Source organism: Pelophylax lessonae (genome assembly GCF_965119305.1).
Source record: "Pelophylax lessonae genome assembly, chromosome: 3".
NCBI lineage: Eukaryota > Metazoa > Chordata > Amphibia > Anura > Ranidae > Pelophylax > Pelophylax lessonae.
In genome coordinates, this window is record NC_138770.1 from 197,498,366 (window position 1) to 197,523,059 (window position 24,694).

The 24,694-nt window shown below is 41.3% G+C and overlaps 1 protein-coding gene across 1 annotated transcript in view; it reads left to right on the plus strand.

Moving 5' to 3' along the window:
* SNORC (secondary ossification center associated regulator of chondrocyte maturation) overlaps positions 1-24,220 on the plus strand; it is a 61,435-nt gene extending 37,215 nt beyond the window's left edge. The window contains exons 2-3 of the mRNA XM_082251279.1: positions 21,013-21,186; positions 23,870-24,220. Coding sequence (XP_082107405.1) covers positions 21,013-21,186; positions 23,870-23,979 — 284 coding nt within the window. The 3' untranslated portion in view covers positions 23,980-24,220. The remainder of the gene's footprint in view (positions 1-21,012; positions 21,187-23,869) is intronic.
* Positions 24,221-24,694: the final 474 nt, after the last annotated feature.

The following is a 24,694-nucleotide window of genomic DNA, read 5'->3' on the forward strand; positions in this document are numbered from 1 at the left end:
GTGGGGAGCGGAGAATGCCCTGTGTAGTCTGATCCAATAGCAGACCTACTGCTGATTAAGGTAATGCTGGCTCTGATCGAAAGAACAGTGTCAGAACACACGATGCATCGTAGTTTGTTGCTTATGGGGCTACATAGTCACAGACCAGTCAGGGTGCTCATGCTGATCCAGGTCAATTGCCAAAAGTGCCTACAATGAGCATCAGAACCGGACCACAGAGCAATTAAAGAAGGTGGCTTGGTCTGATTAACACAACAACAAATTTGAGGCCGCCAAATTCTCCAGATGTCAATTAAATCTGTGGGATGTGCTGGAAAAAAAAATTCATTCCATGGAAGCCCAGCAACTTACAGGACTTAACTGATTTGTTACTGACAGCTTAGTTCCAGTTACCACAGCATACCTGCAGATGTCTAGTGAAGTCCATACCTCAATGGGTTATGGTGGGTTGTCCTAATGTTATGGCTGATTGGTGTAAATTCTACTGCTGTATAGCCAACCTAAAACATTAACAATTGTCAGTACATGCTGTTCATACTCAGTCACTATGGGATTTGTTTTCTGTATTTTGCAAAAAAAAAAAAAAGCTGGTTGATTCTACTTTTGAACTTGTATCTATAATAAGGCTTACCTGTAAGTACAATGAATATCTCCTGAATTTTAGATAATTCACAAGTGATGCTGCCGGTGCTGTCACCGTTGCATGTGCTCTGAAGGGACAGCATACCGTGCAATACCTTCAGCAGAGGCCCAAGCCGGGGGCTCCTGTGCAGGAGTGATGTCACCGGGGCTCCGTTCATTCACATAGACGGAAATTGCACACCCGGCACGAATACCGGGTGAAGATGGCAGCACTGGATTTCGTGACAGCACTGCCCAGGAGGGATCTGCTTTACAGGGAAGTCTGTCATAATTTGCTAGTATGCAGTGCATACTATTACATTATGACTATATTATGCCCTGCAGGGGGGGCCCACTTAATTTTAGTTTTAGTGGTGGTTTACTACGTTGTACCCAGAGTTCAGCTCTAAATGCTCCTTAGCTTTACAGTACTGACCCCTGAGAAAGGCATGATTACAATGCACCCTGTCTGAAAAAAAATACATATAGAAATAAAGGCAGGCTGGAAGCACTTTAAAACAAAGCTGTTTTTTTAAGACCGTTAGTTTCAAAGCTGCCTCCAGCATATATAATTTGCTGTGTCAGTTTACAGTAACAGAAGGTCCACATACTGCCCAATATAATATGGGACTGTCAGGTTACATGTGAATTACTAGAGATTGTGGAACTTCATGTCCATGAATTCCACCAAAGCTTGGTAGGCTACAAGCTGGGGTTGTGGTCTGATGACTGTCCTGCAATCTCTCTGATGAATTTAGAGCAATGAAGGACTCCTTATACACTGCTCAAAAAAATTAAAGGAAAAAAACGTTTTAATCAGGGTATAGCATCAAGTCAATTAAATTCCTGGGATATTGATCTATTCAGTTAAGTAGCAGAGGGGGTTGGTAATCGGTTTCAGCTGCTGTGGTATTAAATTAACAGGTGCACTACATGGGCAACAATGAGACTATGTCCAAAACAGAAAAGATGAGCAGGGGGAAAAAAAAGTCAGTGGCCTCCACCTGTAAAACTATTCCTGACTGTTTTTCACTAGTGCACTTTGCATTTGGCTAGGGTCAGTGTCACTACTGGTAGCATGAGGTGGTACCTGGATACTATTGAGGTTGCACAGGCAGTCCAACTCCTCCAAAATGGCAAATCAATATGTGCCATTGCCAGAAGGTTTGCTGTGTCTTCCAGTACGGTCTCAAGCACATGGAGGAGATTCCAGGAGACAGGCAGTTACTCTAGGAGAGCTGGACAGGGCCATAAAATGTCCTTACCCATCAGCAGGACCAGTCTTTGCTCCTTTATGCAAGGAGGAACAGGATGAGCATTGCCTGAGCCCTACAAAATTACCTCCAGCAGGCCATTGGCGTGAATATCTGACAAACCAGAAACCGACTTCTTGAGGGTGGCCTGAGGGCGCAATGTACTCTAGTGGGCCCTGTGCTCACTGCTCGGCACCATGGAGCTCAATTGCCATTTGCTATTGAACACCAAAATTGGCAGGTCTGCCACTGGCAACCTTTGCTTTTCACAGATGAGAGCAGGTTCACCCTGAGCACATGTGACAGACGTGAAAGGGTCTGGAGAAGCCACGGAGAACATTATGCTGCCTGTAACACGGCTCAGCATGATCAGTTTGATTATGGGTCAGTGATGGTCTGGGAAGGCATATCCATGTGGGAACCCCAACCACTAGAGGCTAGACAATGGCCCCCTGACTGCCATTAGGTATAAAGATGAAATCCTTGGACCCATTGTCAGACCCTACAATGTTGCAGTGGGTCATGGCTTTCTCCTGGTGCACTACAATGCCCGGCCTCATGTGGCGAGAGTATGCAGCCAGTTCCTGGAGGATGAAGAGATTGATACCATAGAATGACCTCCTTTTGAGTTGCTGCAATGAAATTTCAGCAAAATAGACTAGCCTGCTGCATCGTTTTTCACTTTGATTTTCGGGGTGTCTTTTGAATTTAGCCCTCTGTAGGTTGATCATTTTCATTTCCATCAAACGTTGTGGCATCCTTTTGTTACCAACACATTACCCAGTCCATAACAGTATAGATATTCAGCATGATATTTTTCTGCATTGAGATCTGATGTGTTTCTTTAATTTTTTTGAGCAGTATATCTTATGGCCAAACACACATTCCTATGATTTGAATCTCTTAGCTGCATGAAGCAACCTAACTTCAACACAAATTAAAGCAGCCACCACTTCAACATGCTTTTTTGATGTGTTGTGATGATGCTTTGGTGGTGCTTCAGTGGTGCTTTTTCATAGCTTTAATGAAGCTTGACAGATGCCTTGTGATTGTTGACATCTCATACCCGTAATACCTCCAAAACAAAGTAAGGCTGGCCATACAAGGGTCGAATTCTGAATTAATTTTCTTTCGAAAATTCGAAATTTGTGTGTTTTGTGATCCAAAGGGGCCACCGTTGATTTCAAAATTCAACCAACCAAACCTCCAATTTCACCTCATGTTGCTACAGAAAATAATTTTCGTGCCTGGGAATCTTCTATTCTTTCCGGGAATTTTCTTTTCTTGGATTCCTTTTTCGATTAGATTTCTCGCACCAATCTCCCATCTTTTATTAGGAAATCATCCGTTTTTCAAAAAATTTCCAACATGCACGATCACTCAAATCCGATGGCCATATGAAAATCGGCTGTTGCTGCAGCCCACTAATGGTGTGAAATTTGAACTAAAATTCTTAGAGAAGATTTTGAAAAGAAAATTCTTTTGAAAGTCGACCCATGTATGGCCAGCCTAAAGCTAAAGAAAAGCTTCAGGTGCTTCAAGTGAGCTTTGTCATACGCTTCTATGGAAGCTTTGAATATGCTTTAAAACACCACTAAAGCAACATGGGGTATAATTTTTGAAGCAGAGTGTAAACAGGACTGTAAGCTACCATTTTGTTTAGTGACAGGTGCTTTGACTGGTGTTGAGGGAGCTTTTTAAAAAAAGCGTGTCTAGAGCCATCTTTTGAAGCATGGGTAAATGAGCCCTATGTAAAATAATCCAAATTTCCATCTACATATGAAAAATACAATTTAGGAGGCATTGGGGTCACATTCATCTTACTGTATCTAAAGCCAAACATGTTTTAACTTTGGATTAAGGAAGGTAAAAACCTCATCAGTTGTTTTTTGTTTTTGTCTGTGTCCAGTTGGGTAGATTTCCATTCACTTCCTGTACCAGAGATGCAAAGGGAAGTTTGAGGAAATCCCTTCTTAGACAGATGTCACAGAAACCGGTCTTCACATTAGAAGATTTCCACTTCATCCCTGTTCTGACAACCATAACATTTTGGATTTTCCATAAATCATGTTCCGAAGGCAATAATCACCAGGATAAGCAGAGTATGAATCTTTCTAAAGGGAAACAGCAATAAAAAAAACCTGACTGAGGTTCTAAACCTTCCATACCCCCATCTAAAACTACACCAATAGACTTTTCCTATAGATACAACTTTGATGGTTTATATATAAAATTCTGGCAGTTATCTTGCATATCCAAGTATGTAGTGCATTTCGGTTGCATAAATAGAATTCACATTCATGGTCTGTGTTATTTTGTTTCACTTTTAGCAAAAATAAAATATTGAGTTGACTTTAGCAGATTATTACATTTTTATGAAAAATAATACAATTACTTAGTCAATAAAAATGGCTGCTGGGGATGAAGTAAACCAGTTCCTTGCTTTCTAAATTTCCTGTTGGTTCTATCAAAGGGATTTCCTTGCCTGGAACTCAAGAACGTACTCCAGCTGCTAGCAGCAAATGAACGATCCCAACAGGTTGAGTGAGACTACACTGTAATGGCTGGCTGTCAGACCAAAAACGTAGGTGTACAGCCGTGGCCAAAAGTTTTGAGAATGACACAAATATTTTCACAGTCTGCTGCCTCTGGTTTTATGATGGTAATTTGCATATACTCCAGAATGTTATGAAGAGTGATTAGATGAATTTCAATTAATTGCAAAGTCCCTCTTTGCCATGAAAATGTACTTAGTCCCATAAAAAACATTTCCACTGCATTTGCGAAGAAGGCTTCAGGGCACTCAAGAAAGTCCAGCAAACGCCAGGATTACCTCCTACACTTGATTCAGGTGCGGGATCGGGCCACCACCAATGCAGAGCTTGCACGGGAATGGCAGCATGCAGGTGTGCATGCATCTGCACGCACAGTGAGAGGAAGACTTTTGGAGGTTGGCCTGGTGTTAAGAAGGGCAGCAAAGAAGCCGCTTCTCTCCAGGAGAAACATCAGGGACAGACTGATATTCTGCAAAAGGTACAGGGATTGGACTGCTGAGGACCTGGGGAAAGTTCACTTTTTCACTGAGGAATCCTCTATTCCGATTGGGGCATCCAGAAAAAAAAAAAACATTGTCCAGAGAAGAAAGATTAGCGCTACTATCAGCCAAGGGAGTGCGCTCACTAACAATTTTGCCTAACACAGCCATGAATAAAGAATGGTCCAAAAACATCCTCCGAGAGCAACGTCTCCCAACCATCCAAGAACAGTTTGGTGATGAACAATGCCTTTTCCAGCTTTTCCCCCCACATATTATGACAAACTCCAAGCATTTATTATGCAAGAATAGGCTGCCATCAGTCAGGATGTGGCCCAGAAGTTGATTGACAGCATGCCAGAACGAATTGCAGAGGTCTTGAAAAAGAAGGGTCAACACTGCAAATATTGACTCTTTGCATAAAACTGTTGTAATTGTCAAGAAAAGCCTTTGGCACTTATAAAATGCTTGTAATTATTTATATTTCATTACACCATAGTAACATCTGACAAAAAAGATCTAAAAACACTGAAGCAGCAGACTTTGTGACAATTAACATTTGTGTCATTCTCAAGACTTTTGGCCACGGCTGTAGAGGTCCTGTTGCCTAGTCCCTGAAAGTATTAAAAGTCAGTGGATGGTTCCATTGTACTTCTGCAGGGTGAGAATATTCTTTACTGTTTCATACTGTCAGGAGTCTATCGGGTTGCTCGGTTACACTGCAGTCTCTAATGTGTTTTATTTACTTACCAAGTTTTAAGTATAACAAAAGACAAAACATTTTTTTTTAATTTATATTACACCTGCCAAGTTTTTATTGAGACGTGCTGTTAGGCCATTTACACCTTCTCCATTTGTCCTGTTTACTGTTATCACCAAAAGTGAAAATCACAAATTTTGGGGGGTTGTCACTGGAACAGAAATAGAGGGGAAATCTTCCAATGGGGACACTAGTTCTGATGTTCGTTCTGTGTTTATATCCAAGCCAGTGTATACAGCTGCAGTACAGTTTGTAAACTTTAGGTGGCAATACAGCACTAACAAAAACAATAAAGAGGTTATTTGTGTGACACTTGTACAGCAAAGTCCATGACAGCACAAGTGCTATAAATGGCATCCTTTGTATAGCAAGCATTAACAGAGTTCACCAATTGTATTAAAAAGATATATAAAATGTTTTGTTACTATTAAACCATGTGATATTTTGAAAAAAGAGCAAGCAGTTCAACAAAGCATTAAAACGAATTTATAATAGATTGTTCTTGGTTTACTTATTATCTAATATTTTAAAGCTTTAAGTACTTTTCTTACTCTCTCTGACAGTGTTACAGCTTTAAATATAAGCTTATGTCTCAGCTTCTGAAAGGGGATGAGCTGAGTGACAAAAATTAATTGAGCCATATATTACCATTTTAGCTGGGTAATTTTTTAGCCTGCTGAAAAAAAAAAAATAAACAGATTCCTCCAGCCACAGAATCAAGGTGGAAGGAGGAATTCAACCCCTCCACGCATAGACAAGACATGGGCAAGAATTTAATAAAGCTGCTGCACCACTTTTCTGGAATTAATCCCCCTTGTTAATGTATTGAGCCAAATTCATGAAGTATATGCAATCACTTTTGGTTCTAACAGTGACTCCTATACCAAATTCAGATAGTTCTGAAATGCAACACTTTTGCATTATGTCACAGAATGCACCAAATTCAGTTCATATCTTACAAAAATTAAGCATGATCCAATTTTCTACCACAGGGAAAAAAAAATTCCTTTCTGATCCCACAAGAGGCATTAGGATATTCCCTGGATCAATTTTACCTTTACATATTGGTACCCAGTTATATTATTTACACCTAGGAAAGAATCCAGGTTTTTTAACCAGTTCCATACCGGCCCATAGTCAAATGACGCTGGCAGGAACATTCCGTCGATCCGGGCGGCCGTCCTATGACGTCCGCCGGTTCTTGCTGCTACTGCGCGCCCCCCCCCCCCTTCCAGGGGCACGCAGCGCCGGCGATCGGGGATGAGGCTTGTCCCTCGGACAGATCCCATCCCCAATCATGGTAAAGAGTATGAAATTGGCTTTTTTTCACGTGATTGGCTGTGTCCAATCACAGCTGATTACATGAGAGGCTCCAGTGCAAGCCACTCGTTCTCACCGCAATGCGTGCCCCCGAGCGTCCAATCACAGATGGTCACAAATGTCAACATAGATGGGAGTAACTCGCTGTTACCAGGTTCTCCTCACACACCGATCCAGTGTGAGAAGGAGATCTAGAAACCGTGAGTTAACACTTTCCTGTGCATACTACTGTGCCCTGATTGCCCCACCAAATAAAGAGGACCTGTCACCAGCTGATCCTAGTACCTATCTGTGAGACCATCAGAGTACCCGAGTACTTGTCACCTGCCTATCAAAGTACCCAAGTACCTTCCACCTGCTCATCAGAGTACCTGCCGCCTGCCTATAATGCTCCTAGAACGCCTGAAGGTGCTACTTGGATGTTGAGTCTCTTTATGTGGCCAGGCTGTGTAAAAGTCTCACACATGTTGTATCGCCATACTCAGGAGGAGTACCAGAATGTATTTTGGGGTGTCATTTTTGCTATGTACATGCTATGTGTTAGAAATAGCCTATAAATTGACAACTCGGTATAAAAAAAAAATAGGTTTTCATTTTTTCCCACATTTTCCAAAAACTTGTGGAAAAAAAATGACATGTTCAAAAGACTCATAATGCCTCATAGAATATACGTTGGAGTGTTTTCTTTCCAAAATGGGGTCATTTTGTGGGCGTTTCCATTGTCTTGGTGCTTTAGGGCCTTCAAAAGTGTGATAGGTAGTCAGAAAGTTACAGTGGGTACGGAAAGTATTCAGACCCCCTTAAATTTTTCACTCTTTGTTATATTGCAGCCATTTGCTAAAATCATTTAAGTTCATTCTTCTTCCTCATGAATGTACACACAGCTCCCCATATTGACGGAAAAACACAGAATTGTTGACATTGTTGCAGATTTATTAAAAAAGAAAAACTGAAATATCACATGGTCCTAAGTATTCAGACCCTTTGCTGTGACACTTATATTTAACTCAGGTGCTTTCCATTTCTTCTGATCATCCTTGAGATGGTTCTACACCTTCATTTGAGTCCAGCTGTGTTTGATTATACTGATTGGACTTGATTAGGAAAGCCACACACCTGTCTATATAAGACCTTCCAGATCACAATGCATGTCAGAGCAAATGAGAATCATGAGGTCAAAGGAACTGCCTGAAGAGCTCAGAGACAGAATTGTGGCAAGGCACAGATCTGGCCAAGGTTACAAAAAGATTTCTGCTGCACTTAAGGTTCCTAAGAGCACAGTGGCCTCCATAATCCTTAAATGGAAGACGTTTGGGACGACTAGAACCCTTCCTAGAGCTGGCCGTCCGGCCAAACTGAGCTATCGGGGGAGAAGAGTCTTGGTGAGAGAGGTAAAGAAGAACCCAAAAATCACTGTGGCTGAGCTCCAGAGATGCAGTCAGGAGATGGGAGAAAGTTGTACAAAGTCAACCATCACTGCAGCCCTCCACCAGTCGGGGCTTTATGGCGGAAGCCTCTCCTCAGTGTAAGACACATGAAAGCCCGCATGGAGTTTGCTAAAAAACACCTGAAGGACTCCAAGATGGTGAGAAATAAGATTCTCTGGTCTGATGAGACCAAAATAGAACTTTTTGGCCTTAATTCTAAGCGGTATGTGTGGAGAAAACCAGGCACTGCTCATCACCTGTCCAATACAGTCCCAACAGTGAAGCATGGTGGTGGCAGCATCATGCTGTGGGGGTGTTTTTCAGCTGCAGGGACAGGACGACTGGTTGCAATCGAGGGAAAGATGAATGCGGCCAAGTGCAGGGATATCCTGGACAAAAACCTTCTCCTGAGTGCTCTGGACCTCAGACTGGGCCGAAGGTTTACCTTCCAACAAGACATGTGATATTTCAGTTTTTCTTTTTTAATAAATCTGCAACAATGTCAACAATTCTGTGTTTTTCTGTCAGTATGGGGTGCTATGTGTACATTCATGAGGAAGAAGAATGAACCTAAATGATTTTAGCAAATGGCTGCAATATAACAAAGAGGGAAAAATTTAAGGGGGTCTGAATACTTTCCGTACCCACTGTATATGTGTATTTATGCTCCTAGAACGCCTGAAGGTGCTACTTGGAAGTTGAGTCTCTTTTTTTGGCCAGGCTGTGCAAAAGTCTCACACATGTGGTATCACCATACTCAGGAAGAGTAGCAGAATGTATTTTGGGGTGTCCTTTTTGCTGTGTACATGCTATGTGTTAGAAATAGCTTATAAATTGACAACTTTGTGGGGAAAAAATTACAACTTCAAAAAACTCACCATGCCTCTTACTAAATACATTGGACTGTCTACTTTCCAAAAAGGGGTCATTTGGGGGATATTTGTACTGCCCTGACATGTCAGGGCCTCAAGAAATGAGATAGGCAGTCAGTACATCAGGTGTGTTCAATTTTCAGTAATTGGTACCATAGCTTCTAGACTCAATAACTTTCACACAGACTAAATAATATACACTAATTTTTTTTTGGGGGGGAGGTTTTACCAGAGATATGTAGCATTATACATGTTGGCCCAAATGTATGAAGAAAAAATAATTTTTTGAAAAATTTTATAATAGAAACTAAAAATAAGTGTTTTTTTTTTTTTTCAAAATATTTGCTCTTTTTTTGCTTATATCACACAAAAAAACCTTGGTTGTGATCAAATACTGCCAAAAGAAAGCTCTATTTGTGTGGAAAAAAAAAATGATAAAAATGTTGTTTGGTTACAGTGTGGCATGACTGAGCAATTGTCATTCAAAGTGTGAGAGTGCTAAAAGTTGGTCGGGGCAGGAAGGGGGTGTAACTTCCCTGTATGGAAGTGGTTAAAGCAAACTAGTGAGGGAGTCTATTCCACATTTTCACAGCTCTTACGGTGAAGAAACCTTTTCGTATTTGGAGACAAAATCTCTTTTCCTCTAAACGTAAAGAACGCCCTCTGGTCTTTTGTGATGACCTTAAGTTGAATAACTCAACACCAAGTTCACTATATGGACCCCTTATGGTATTTATTTATACATTATAAACAAGCAAAAAGTTGGGGGAGCAAACCCTGAACATGTATTTCTAAAGCTGGTGCAGCTATGAACCAAGCAACATGCATATTAAAAAAGAATAGCGCACACATGCAAAAGCAATGACTATCAAATATGAAGACAATCCATTAAATAAAAATGGGGATTTGGTCCCACCATATGGCCATATCGTGCTCAAGACCACCACTACGTCAAAGTACCCCATTGTCAGTGGGTCCTACACTATCCATAAAAAAAAGGATGAATCCCGCCTCTCTAACCCTTGGAGACAACACTCCTTGCTGGGAGAGATGTGCTAATGCACTACAAGGGACTCCTCCTATATCTACTTGATAGTGGACACTGATAGAGTATGGGGGGGGTGGGGTGCTCAACCACAGAAGTCTGGTCAGACCGAATACATAATAAACAAGCAAAAAGTTGGGGGAGCAATCCCTGAACATGTATTTCTAAAGCTGGTGCAGCTATGAACCAAGCGACATGCATATTAAAAAAGAATAGCGCACACATGCAAAAGAAATGACTATCAAATATGAAGACAATCCATAAATAAAAATGGGGATACCTCCTTGCCTGATCTTTTGTCTTCTTTTCTGGGTATACTGGCCTCTCTGGACTGTCAGTCATGAATATGATGAACTTTTATAACTTATTATATAGATATATATATATACACATGTTTTATTGTAGTCCTATTTTTTTAGTGCTGCACTATTTTTATTACAGATTTATTGTTGGAAGCTTGTATTTTTCTAGGTGTTAGCTGCTTCCCTCATTAGCTCAGTGTTCCTTGTTTGTTTTATATTATCTGAAATATTGCCTTTGCTATGCGCAACACAGGAAAGACGGGGGAAATTAGGAAGTTAAATGCATAGCTAAAGACCTGGTGTAAGAAAGAGGGATTTTGGTGTTTAGAGCACTGGGCTCACTTTTTAGTGGGGTGTAATCTATATGCTACAGATGGTTTGTACCTAAATGGAAGGGGGTCTGTTGTGCTGGAGAAGAGGTTTATGGGAAGGCTGGAGGAGTATTTAAACTAGGGATGAGGGGGGGAGGGTGAATTCGATTATAATGGGCAGACAGGTCAGACAGGGGTCAGCCGCTATTGATGGGTGTAATGGGGAAAGATTGGGGGAGAGCTATGGCAGAGGATAAGAAGGTTCCAATGTTACAAACAATCATTGCAAATTGTACTATTTGTACCAAAATAAAAAATATGCAAAATAAGTGTGCAAATGTGACAATGAATTGTTCATCAATGTGACAATGAGTGTTTGTTCACCAATGCCAGAAGTCTGCCAAGCAAGATAGGGGATTTGGAAGCTCTGGTGCATGAGAAGAACTATGATTTAATTGGCATTGCTGAATCTTGGGCTAATATTCCTGGCTATGCTCTTTAGGAAAGACAGGATCAAACAGATGGGTGGTGGTGTCTGTATGTGAGAAGTGATCTCAAAGTGAGTGTGAAAGAGGACCTAGTTGATGGAGAGTGTGATTAGTTTGAAGCAGTATGGGTGGAAATGCACACGAGTGTGCTTAATAGAAAGAGTATGTTATAGACCTCCCAGTATTAATGGGGAGGTGGAGACTCAGCTCCTGGCACAGATAGAAAGGGCTGCAAGGGCTGGGACAGTGATAATTATGGGGGATTTTAACTACCCAGACATTAACTGTAACAGTTAAAGGGCAAAAATGTATAAACCTATTACAAGACCATTTTATGGTGCAGTTTATCGAGGCCCCCACTAGAAATGATGCTCTGTTGGACCTGGTAATCTCAAACTAAGCAGAGCTTATTACTAATGTTCATATAAAAGAACACCTGAGTAGCAGTGACCATAACATGATTCCTTTTAATGTTAGCTGTAAGCAACAAACGCATACAGGAAATATAAAAACACTTAACTTTAAGAGAGCAAATTTTCCAAGGATGAGGACTGCTCTCCAGGATTTAGACTGGGAGGGAATATTGGCATCGATGAGCACAGAACAAAAATAGGAATTTTTCAAAAAAACTCACTGCAAAGTAGATTCCCATGGGCAATACGTTTAAAAGGCTAAAAATAAAACCTTTGTGGCTCATGGCCAAAGTTAAAAAAGCTATAAATAAGAAGAAAAGGGCTTTTAAAAATATAAAAATGAAGGAACACTATCACTGTTTAATTGTTACAATATATAACAGAATATGTAAAAAGGAAATCAAAAATTCTAAACGAACGACAGATTACAAAAGATTGTAGGACAAACCCCCAAAAATTCTTCAAATATATTAACAGTAAAAAGGTCAGGTCTGAGCATGTAGGCCCTTTACAAAATATTTATTGATTAAATACATTCTTCAGCTCTGTGTATATAAAGGAGCATGGGGGAGCTCATGACCATAATGAGGATGGTATTGACACAGCCCCAAATGATCCACAATGGCTCAAAAGTGATAGTCCTGGACCATATTTAGACAGAACAAGGGTGGATAAAGCGCCTGAACCAGATGGTATCCACCCATGCATCCTAATAGAATTGAGCTCTGTAATTTCAAAATCTTTGTTTCTAATTGTTAGGGACTCGTTAAGGACTGGAATAGTACCACTGGATTGGCGAAAGGCCAATGTGGTGCCTATATTTAAAAAGGGATCAAAGTCTTTGGCATGTAACTATAGACCTGTTAGTTTAACTTCTATAGCTGGGAAGATACTGGAGAGTTTAACCACTTGCCAACCGCCCACCGCAGATATACTCTGGCAGGCTGGCTCAGCTGCGCGAATCGACCTATGGGTAAGACGGTTTGCGGGAGCACTTCTGGGGGCGGGGGCAGCATGCGCCACTGGCAGCGTGGATGCCGATTCACGGGGCCTGCAGCCGCGGGGCACCCGCGATTGCTCCCTGCTGAGATAGAACAATAGTCTGCTGTGTTTTTTAACAAGTGACTGTTCTCTCTGAAATGGTAAGAGCGCCTAGGATCTTCCTATTTAGGATCACAGGCCTCTGTGTTGATTTCACAAGTCCCTCCCCCATATTCAGAAAAAACTCCCCTAGGCTCACACTTAACCCTTTGATCACCCCTGGGTTAACCCATTCCCTGCCAGTGTTATTATTACAGTAACAGTGCATATTTATAGCACTGATTACTGTAGTAATGTCACTGGTCTCCCCAAAAGTGTCAAAAATGTCAGTTAGGGGTCCGATCTCTCCGCCGCAATGTCGCAGTCCCACTAAAAAATCGCAGATAGCCGCCATTACTAGTAAAAAATGAATAAATAAAAATGACAAATCTTTCCCCTAGTTTGTACACGCGATAACTTTTGTGCAAACAAACCAAAATATACTTTTTTCCTTTTTTTTTTTTTACCAACAATATGTAGCAGAATACAAATTGGCCTAAAAGGATGAAAAATTTGATTTGTTTATTTTTTGGGAACGTTATATAGCAGAAAGTGATATATATATATATATATATATATATATATATATATATATAATTTTTTTTTTCCAAATTGTCACTTTTATTTTTTTGTTTATAGTGCAAAAAAATAAAAATTGCACAGGTGATCAAATACCATCAAAAGAAAGCTCTATTTGTGGGGAAAAAAGGACATCAATTTCATTAGGGTGTAGCATCGCACAACCGAGCAATTGTCCTTTAAATTAACGAAGTGCCGAATCAAAAAAAATGGCCTGGTCATTGAGGGGGCAAATCCTACCATTCCAGAAGTCGTTAATAAAAGACCACATAGATGAGTTCCTGCTGGAACCACTTGCCGAACGCTGCACGACTATTTACTGCGGCGGTCAGCCCCGTGCAGGCAAAGTGACGCAGTACTACGTCGCTAGCCTGAGAGCCTCTAGGGGGCGAGCGCACGCCGCCGGAGGCACGCTCCCGCCCCCGCTCGTTCCCTAACAAGTCCGCGCGTGTGACCGGCGGACCCGATGTCCGCCGGTCACTCGCGATCTCCCCATGGAGAGGGAGAAAGGCAGGCAGCTGATGTAAACAAAGCCGCCTGTCATTCTCCCTGATCTAACTGCAGAGATCATACAATCCTGCTATGTAGAATCGTATGTCTCTGTGGTTACATCACTAGCCACACCCCTTTACAGTTAGAAGCACGCCCCTAGGGACACACTTAACCCCTGCATCACCAATAAAGTTAACCCCTTTCCTGCTAGTGTCATTTTTACAGTAACAGTGCATATTTATAGCACTGATTACTGTAGTAATGTCACGGGTACCCCCAAAAATGTCAGTCAAGGGTCCGGATCTGTCCGCCGCAATGTCGCAGTCCCTGTACTTTTCAGCCATCAAAGAAAACACAATGTCTGGCACAAATCCAACACATCACATCACCCAAAGAACATCATCCCCACAGTGAAACATGGTGGTGGCAGCATCATGCTGTGGGGATGTTTTTCAGCAGCCGGGACTGGGAAACTGGTCAGAGTTGAGGGAAAGATGGATGGTGCGAAATACAGGGATATTATTGAGCAAAACCTGTACCACTCTGTGTGTGATTTGAGGTTAGGACGGAGGTTTACCTTACAGCAGGACAATGACCCCAAACACACTGCTAAAGCAACACTTGAGTGGTTTAAGGGGAAACATATAAATGTGTTATAATGGCCTAGTCAAAGCCCAGACCTCAATCCAATAGAAAATATGTGGTCAGGCTTAAAGATTGCTGTTCACAAGAGCAAACCATCCAACTTGAAGGAGCTGGAGCAGTTTTGCAAGGAGGAATGGGCAATAGTCCCAGTGGTAAGATGTGGCAAGCTCATAGAGACTTATCCAAAGCGACTTGGAGCTGTGATTGCTGCAAAAGGTAGCTTTTAGGGGGGTCAATAGTTATGCACATTGACTTTTTCTGTTATTTTGTCCTATTTGTTGTTTGGTTCACAAAAAAAAAAAAAAAAACTTCAAAGTTGTGGGCATGTTCTGTAAATTAAATGATGCAAATCCTCAAACAATCCATGTTAATTCCAGATTTTGAGGCAACATAACACGAAAAATGCTAAGGGGGTGAATACTTTTGTAAGGCAATGTATAAGGCAAGGAGGTAAGGGTGGCTGAAAAGTTGGTGAAAACACTTCACACCCCAGGTGGTACAGGGATCTCAGAATGAAAGGACAACTAAGTTATGTGGTCAAACAGGCATCTCATCCCACCCACGGGAAATGGGTCATGAACTCCAGATCAGTTGCCAGGACATCTCAATGAAAGCAATATAATCCCCCAGATGCTCCTGGTCACCATAAGCAGAGCAGTCATCTTTCGTGTGTAAGAAAAAAGGAAAAACTCCAATAGTGCATTAAAAGACTTTATTTAATAGTAACACACATAAGTCGTAATGACTCACGATAAGCTGGAAGACATGAACCATTCAGATGGTAACACTGGGGCACCATCTTCACCCAACGTGGCTAATCTGTTAAGGGGCTCAAATCCAGGGCTGCCCTACCTTTTCTGTGAGCCCCTACCACTCCCTCTGACTGTAATAATCCATCTTCCTAATAATCCGGACACAACCCTCCACCCTTCCCATTAACCCCACTAGCCACCTGCTCAGCGACCGGAGAACCCCTTTCAAGGTTGTCAGTTTTACCCAGTGTTGCAATTTTCTCCTCCAGATCTCCAATGTGAGCTTCCAGAAGGGCAATCCGCTCACATCTGTCACTGCGGTATCCATCCCGAAGTGGTTGCTTCGTTATTGTATACATGCAGCACACTGTGCACTGCACAAAACCTTCAATCTTGCTAGCACACATTTTCCCGGTTACAATAATATTACAATTTAAAGAAAATTTCAGATGTTACTTACTGGCCTGAAGACTCCTATTATAATCTCCCGTTTTAAAATTTGTTTTTTAACTCCACACTAAGGCTGGCCATACATATTCAACATTTGTTGTACAATTTTCTGTTAGATCTACCACAAACCACATAATGTGAGGTCAAAGCTAAACAACACATTCACTCGTATCTAATTAGGGAGCGCTTTGTTCTGCATACCGTATTTTTCGCCGTATAAGACGCACCGGCATATAAGACGCACCCAATTTTAAAGGAGGAAAATCTAGAAAAAAAAGATTCTGAACCAAATACTGCAGTAAAATATTTTATATCAACAGGTGAGGGTATAGGCATGGTACAGGCATGGCACAGGTTAGGGTATAGGCATGGCACAGATGATGGTACAGGCATGGCACAGGTGAGGGTATAGGCATGGCACAGGTGATGGTACAGGCATGGCACAGGTGAGGGTATAGGCATGGCACAGGTGAGGGTATAGGCATGGCACAGGTGAGGGTACAGGCATGGCACAGGTGGTGCTTTAGGCATGGCACAGGTGGTGGTGGTACAGGCATGGCACAGGTGGTGCTTTAGGCATGGCACAGGTGGTGCTTTAGGCATGGCACAGGTGGTGGTACAGGCATGGCACAGGTCGGCTTCAATCACTGCTCCTCTCGTCCTCTTCTGTCTTCTTTGACGGCGGCTCTCTCGGTCCGGCGGGAAGGAGATCGGGCGGTGACGGTGCGTGACTGACGCACGCACCGGCACCACCCCCATTGCGACGTCAGGACTCAGCAGGCAGCAGGCAAAATGTGTATTTGCCATATAAGACGCACCAACTTTCCCCCCCCAGTTTTGGGGAAGAAAAAGTGTGTCTTATACGGCGAAAAATACGGTACTTGAAGGTAAATTTCAAGAAAATTGTATCATGAATGGTCAGCCTTAGTCAAGGTCCACTTGGTCAGAGATCCAGCAAGCAAAAAGGTGGCAAGCTCAAGAAAAAGCAAGATCAGAAATGAGTCCTACTGAAATTTATATGAAGCACCTGTGACCAATTACCACTCCCCTTAATTAGTAGTCTGAAGGAAGGAAAGAGAGAGAAAAAAAGGCTATTTAAAAAGGTGACAGAAAAGGTGTAAAAAAAACTGCAAGGAAAGACCCCCTAAAAACACCTAAAAGGGCAAACACAACAATCACCAGCAGTCTAAAGTAAAACAGTTTATCACTCTCCCTTCAAATTTCCAAATCTTCAGCCTCCAAACAGCAGATCTGGCAAGTCATTGTCTAGCCTCTAGAGGTCTGTGCGTCCCTCCATGGCTATGCACCATCACTAACCTACTACCAAACAGGTCATGCTAAACGATGTTACAGGCAGCATAACATTCTCCACCGCTTCTCCAGACCCTTACATGTCTGTCACATGTGCTCAGGGTGAACCTGCTCTTATCTGTAAAAAGCATAGGGCGTCAGTGGTGGGCCTGCCAATTTTGGTGTTCAATGGCAAATGCCAAACAAGCTCCATATGGCTGGGCAGTGAGCACAAGGCCCACTAGAGGATGTCAGGCCACCCTCATGAAGTCTGTTTCTGATTGTTCGGTCAGAGACATCCACACCAGTGGCCTGCTGGCGGTAAATTTGTAGGGCTCTGGCAGTGCTCATCCTGTTGCTCCTTTCACAAAGGAGCAACTACCGGTCCTGCTAATAGGTTAGGGACCTTCTAGGGCCCTGTCCAGCTCTCCTAGAGTAACTCCCTCTCTCCTGGAATCTCCTCCATTGCTCTTGAGACTGTGCTGGGAGACACAGCAAATCTTCTGGCAATGGCACATATTAATGTGCCATCCTGGAGGAGTTGGACTATCTGTGCAACCTCTATAGGGTCCAGGTATCGCCTCATGCTACCAGTAGTGACCCTGACCCTGCTTAGTGTCAGGCAACCTGCTTTGGGGAAATTCTGGATGCATTGCAGCAATGAGTATTCAAGTTGGTGCTACTATAATATTTTGAAAAAGGGGCCAAGAAGTGGCCATGCTTAGGATTTAAGTTCACAATCTAAAAAAAAAAGTGTGTGTATACCCGCACTATGGTGCTATAAAAAGTTACTAAATATCTGCCTGGGTGTGAATCAAAATTGTGATGTTAAAAAGCTGCTGCTAGAGTAAAAAAAGGTTGATACCTCATGTGATAATACCAAAAATTAATAAACTAGCGCTGCTTCCACATATAAAACATCTAGTAAATAGTACATAAACAGTGCTAAAATAAAGTGCTTGTGCATTAAATAAAGTCCATAAATGCCATCAAAGTGCTAGTGCTTGAGTTCTTCTGGTGAATTCAGAGTGCCACTCTGTGCTCCCCTCCTCAAATCCCCACTCACCAACAGTATAGTTCAAAATGGCATGTGCTGCTTCCTAAAGCAAAGTATATGGATATGGCTCCCCCTCCTTCTCCGATCTCATGCTCTCATCAAGATGTTTTTATGAAAATAAAAGAGAGGTTCCCATAGCGTAATATTGTCTCATTTATTCAAAGGTTAAAAGCACATACACTTACACATTTAAAAGCAATTCCAAGCTGAAGGGAATGTAATGACCGCCACCGCGGCGTGCGTTCCAAATACAGGCTCTGATGTCACTCTGTGGTCCCTCACTTTACGCGTTTCGCCCCTCCCATGGGCGTCTTTAGAAGCTAGGGACGCTTGTAAGTGGCTCCTTTTATACCGAAGTCTCCTACTACTACACACATCCCCTTCTACTACTCTTGTTAAATCACTTCCTGTTCTTAGTCTTTCGCCATTTCCTACTCTCAACAGGAAGTAGTGGGGTCGCCATCTGGGTACAACTCACTGTTAGTTACTGCAACTGAGATCAGTTAATTACTAAATATTCTGGTGGCACTCACACTTTTTGTCTTAATATTCTTTCCGCTACAAGCCTGGTAGCTGTTTTATGTGCTACCCAAATCTGCACTATATTAACAAAATCAAACAAGAAAAAAGCAGAGATCCCTAAATGTGCTAAATAACTGCAAAGTGCTTATTAACATCTAAAAAAAAACGATATACTGTATGTATATATATATATATATATATATATATATATATATATATATATATACATATATACACTGTATATCCTAATCATATAAATATGATGTGCAAGCATAGTCTAAGTTTTAAACCCAACATGCTAAAGTTATATTGCTACACATCTACACATTACAGAATATATCACAATCCAAAAAAGGTTTTGCTTTAAATGTTCATGCAAGTGAATCACACCAAAACATAGCTCTATGATCCAGTGAGAGTACTTCAAAGTCCTTAAAAGTGCTCCACATTAGTGATATGCCACTCTAGTCCACCCTTCAAAAGTTTCATGTGGGCCAGGGTGCCCCCTTAAGAGTGGTGCTTACTCACCAACTGCAATTGACCCCTTAAAACTATAAGAAGGTCGATATGCGTCTTTTACTGTGCCAAGATCATTCTTTCTGGTTTCCTACCACTTTAGGGAGGTCTCAGACTGCATCCACATACAGCTTGTTTATCGCTCAGGAAGAGGGACAAAGATCCAGAAGAAATATCACTGCACAAGATGTTTACTTAAAACGCATAGTAAGAGTGTACAGTATGTACTAACAGATATAATTGTGCCTTATCTGGCACTCGGTATGACCAGCTAGACTATCAGTTGGAAACACTACTGCTTCTCTGAATGTCAAAGCCAGAATATGTTCCAATCAGTGGAAGTGATATGATCGGATCTGATGTAATTTACCAGAAGTCCAGTCTCTACACGTTTCGTCACTGGACATTAACAGGGCTGCATGAACCTTTAAAGCAGGTACTTTTTTGAATTGTGATAGATTCTGTAAGGAGTGGCAATATAATTTTAGCACTTTTGCTCTTTGGGCATAAACAGTACTCTATGCGTGCATATTATAAATATATACTGCATATGAGGTTTTTTTTCTTTTATCTAATTAGCACTTTGTAGTTATTTAGCACATTTAGGGAGTCCTAATTTTTCTTGTGTGATTTAACCTCAGTTTATTGATTTTTTTTTTCTTATAGAATAGAATATATAGACATAAAACCTAACATTCTCTGAAGATACTGTATATTACAATAGCCATTGTAGAATGGCTCAAACATGAATATAGTTGTGCCTTGAAGAGGTATGCTAATAAACTCTTTATCCAGATACAGTAAACCCCCCTCCTTCGCGGGGGTTACGTTCCGGACCCAGCCGCGAAAAGTGAAATTCCGCGAAATAGAAAAACCCTATTAAAATGCATTGTAGGCATGTTTTTTTTACTGTCACTGTACGTGTAAAAGCATTTTAAGGTCTTTAAACACACTTTTAAAACAATAGAAACTCATTTAAACACATAAAAGATACTAAGAGACATAGCAAGAGCTATGGAAAACACAAAAATATTTCATTTTTAATGATTTATATAGTAAAATAACATTACAAAAAAAAACGCAAATTACCGGGACCGCAAAAACTGAACCGCGATGGAGCGGGGGATTACTGTATTTACATAATCTATTTAATGAGTGTCAAAGGTTTTCAGCATTTCTAACCCATGTCAGAATCATTAGTAGTGTATCTATTTTATCTTTGTACAAAATTGTCCAAACCTGTTGACCTATGTGTATCATACACTACAGGGATGGGGCTGGGAGGAATATTATAATTACAATGTATAAGGATGGTGTTGAAAGTTAAGGTAGGACTGAAGAAGAGTTCAGGTTAGGGGGAGGAGGGGTTAGGCTGAAAGGGATATCACCCCCATCTCTTAGGAGCTATTTTAATTAATTGATGCATGTGTGTAACTTTTAGCCTGTATATAAAATATACTTTCACTGATACTGGGGTTGATATAATAAAAGCAGAAAGTGCCAAATCTGGTGCAGCTGTGCATGGTAGCCAATAAGCTTCTAACTTCTCTTTGTTCCATTAGGCTTTGACAAAAAACCTGGAAGCTGACTGGTTTCTATGCAGAGCTGCACCAGATTTGCCCTTTCCAGCTTTAGTAAATCAACCCCAATGTGTTACTAAACTTGGAAGTGGTGTTGATGTAGAATAGATGAATATACAGTTTAGAGTAGAAAATTATTGATGTATTGCATATACCTACTTCCTTGTTTGTGTCATGATCCTGTTATGTTTGATTTGGTACAGTAGGCTATCCCCAAGCGGCAGCACCCACAGTGTGGCAGGAGCCTCCAGAACTTCCTTCAGGAGCAGAACCCATTGAGACCACACCATCTGTGCCCTTCTCTGATGCTACTGGGGTTCCCCGTGATGCCTCTGAGCCAGACCCCACCTTTGAGGATCCTCTGGGTAACAGTGATGGTATGTGACATCTTTACATTTTTATGCAGTGTCTAATGAACACTTACCTGTCTGAAGGAAGGACTGTTTGCATTGTCCATAACATCCAGAGAGATTCCCTCCACTCCAACACGACACAGTAGGAATTAATGCTGGTGGTATGGGCGAGAAGAACAGTTCTTCTCTCACAAACACAGAGTCCCTTTTGAATTTGTGCTGAGAACTAGGAAGTTTCTGCTTTTTACTGCTTTGCTAAGGCCCGCCATACATTATACAACTTTCTTGTACAATTTTCCTTTATATTTTCTAAAACCATATAATATGAGGTCAAATTTAAAAACTTTCAGCTTGTACTCAATCAGGCAGGCACTACATAGTTGAAGGTAAATCTAAAGGAAATTGAATAAGAAAATTGTATAATGTATGGGCAGCTTAATGAAAAGAACTTTTACACTAGTAAATAGGGTGTATTCCAAGTTAAAGAACCACTAAACCTAAGATTAAAAAAACTATTTATATAAAATAATTACAAACATTTAAAACGATATAAATACCCACAGCTATACAAAACATGATGTGGCTGACACACCCGAAACTTTGTATCAGGAAAAATGGGTCTGCCAGTGGACATCCAAAACATCAAAATATTTTGTTTGATCATTGGAAGCACAAAATCAGCAGTGGTAGCAGGACATTATAACCCAATTTGCACTGTAAGGCTTTCTGCTACCATTGCTGATTTTGTGCCTCTAATGTTCCCTTTGCCCTTTTGATACACTGGGTTGATTTGCTAAAACTGGAGCACTCAGAATCTGGTGCAGCTGTGCATGGTAGCCAATCCGCTTCTAACTTCACCTTGTTCAATTAAGCTTTGACAATAAAACTTGGAAGCGGATTGGTTTCTGTGCAGAGCTGCAAAACATTTTGCACACTTTGATTTTAGTAAATCCCCCCCCCCCCCTTGTAACTCTACAGTAACTGGGAAAAGCCATGGTCTTGGGGCTTTCTGGATCTGGACATGGAGCTGAGTTCCCTGGCAGCAGCAACATTTATTCGCTTACATGTGAAACTTTGCTCATTAGCCTATTGCTCTTTGTGGGATGCATTGCTAAGCAGAAAGTAAAGGTAAAGGGTAAAATTTGTCTGTGGGTTGGAAAATATTTCATTATTAAACTGGAACTTTAGTCAGAAAATTAAGTCCCGCTAAATTACCTCAGTCTTGTCCCATTTGCAAATATAGCTATGTACAACATTACAAATAAGTGTCTATACTGTTTAAAAATTCAGTAATACACTGTCTCACCCTGCTCTGCACATGCTCAGTTGGTCTCTATGTTTTTGGCACTGTGTTTAAAATCACTAGAGGCAGATCTGCTGACAGCCTAAAAGATTTACTGCTGCCCAGGGGCTCTAGGCTTCAGCAAAATGGCAGTCTTCAGCAAGAAGAAACAGCAACAATGCCAGAGGCAATTTACAGCACACACTAGTTTTGGTAGCATCATTTTGAATATGGAATGTGTGTTTTACAAGTACCTTGTGCTACACAGTATATACAGTATATTAGCCTATGAACAAACTTAACGTGTCCTATCTCATGTCCACTATAATCGAGCAGCTGGAATAAAAACCTGACAGAAGTTATAACCCCTCCACAGTGTATGTAGAACAAAAATAAATAAATTGTCTGGAGGTAAGTTTTAAAAACTGTTTTACATAAACCAGTTTATGAAAATCATCTAATCTATGTTCAGTGGTTCTTTTTAACCTTAGGAGTCATGGGCAGACATACCATTTGTGCAAAGAACCTCCTGGGACTTAGGATCCCATGCACACTAGATGTGGATTGGGCGTGGCTCACTTTAAGGGAAAGTTGGGGGCATGAGATTTTTTTTAGGATGACGTCCCAATGCTCTTGATTTGTAGTATCCAAACTTTGCTGGTCCCCATACACACCCTTCACTTATTGCTTGACTGCACTGAGACTTGAAGAATATTTCTCCCGTTTTCTCTTGGTACCATTTGGACTCAAATTGAAGGGAACGTTTCCTGTCTGACCCCAGTTATATATTATGAACAACAAGAGAGCTCAAATTGTCTCACAGGCTTTACTTCATATTTTTATTTATCTATCTAAATAACTTGGGCAGTAGTTGAATGGAAGACCAAAAGGTTTCTTGCATAGGGGCCCTTTGATGACCATGCTGACCAGTGGTAAGAGTGCGTTCCCAGAAATATGGGTATCCTAAATGATAGATCATAATGTAAAGCTTTTGCTGCTTTACTTGTAGAAAGTGGTGCTATGCAATGTGACTCTGACACATATTCCTGGGAGTCAGGTGTCTGGTGTACCAGCTTTCTGTCACCCACTGCAATTGATGTAGCATCAACATTGACTAAATGCTGCAAGCACCAATTTCTAACCGGACACAGTGTAGTCAACCTTTTAGTAAGCACTCGTGTACTGAGCAGCACAGTAACCCTTTTTGCCCTCTGTGTTGACGGATATAAGTAATGTGTGCCACATTTCCCTTTGTATAAGGGACAGGAATGCAGAGACATCCAGGTCTTAATAATTGTATTAAGATCAATGATATCTAGGTCTCATCTCCAGTTCTATAACAAAACAGAGCATACAAATAAAATCAACTACCTATATACAAAATATTACATGATACATTGAATGTTTTTGTGATCCTTTCTGCAGGTTCCCTGGGTCCCGGAGCTGTCGCTGCCATTGTCCTGGCCGCCCTCCTTGGTGCCTCTGTTCTGATCGCCCTGATTGTTATCACCCTCCGAAAGTTCTCTGCTGCATAAAAGAAAGTCAAATCACATCCACTCTTCATGGGCAAGCTGCACCTGTGAGATACATTACCAGAAAATAGGCCCATTCATCCCCACAAAGTGGCTTGATGCTGTATTGTAAGAATTTGTGTGCTGGCTTCACTAAATCCGAATATTGTAAACATGGGCCTTGTAGAAAACCATAAGTGACCCTCTCTGCACCAGACAAAAATAAAATACCTGTCTGAAAAATCTCCATTATAATGATGTAAGATATACATCATACTGTAAATGTATTTAAAAAAGTATTAAATAGAATATGAAAATAGAAATATGCTAACACTGTTTTGGAAATGATTGAGGTGACAGCTGCCGTTGCTAAAGCACCTGGAGGGAAAAAGAAGGGGGGGGGGGGCAGATCTGTCACTGAGAAAGCTGTGCAATGGGAGATCTGCCACTCCTTGTACCACCAGGACCAGGAACTGGATGCTTGCTTTTCTTCATTAGAGGAATTCATTGTACAAAGATAAGCCAAGAACCATACAATCCCTGTGGTGACAAGTGTTCCTTACACTCTGAACCCCTGTATAGTCTCACAAGCAGTAGCTAATTCTGTTGCATTTCTGTTTTTTGGACAGTCCTAGCAACACTTCGCCTTAAACTAAAGCCCCGTACACACGTACCGATGGTCGGCATACAAATGTTCCTCTTTTCTCCCCGGGATGTCGGTGTCTGCTGAAAAGTGCAA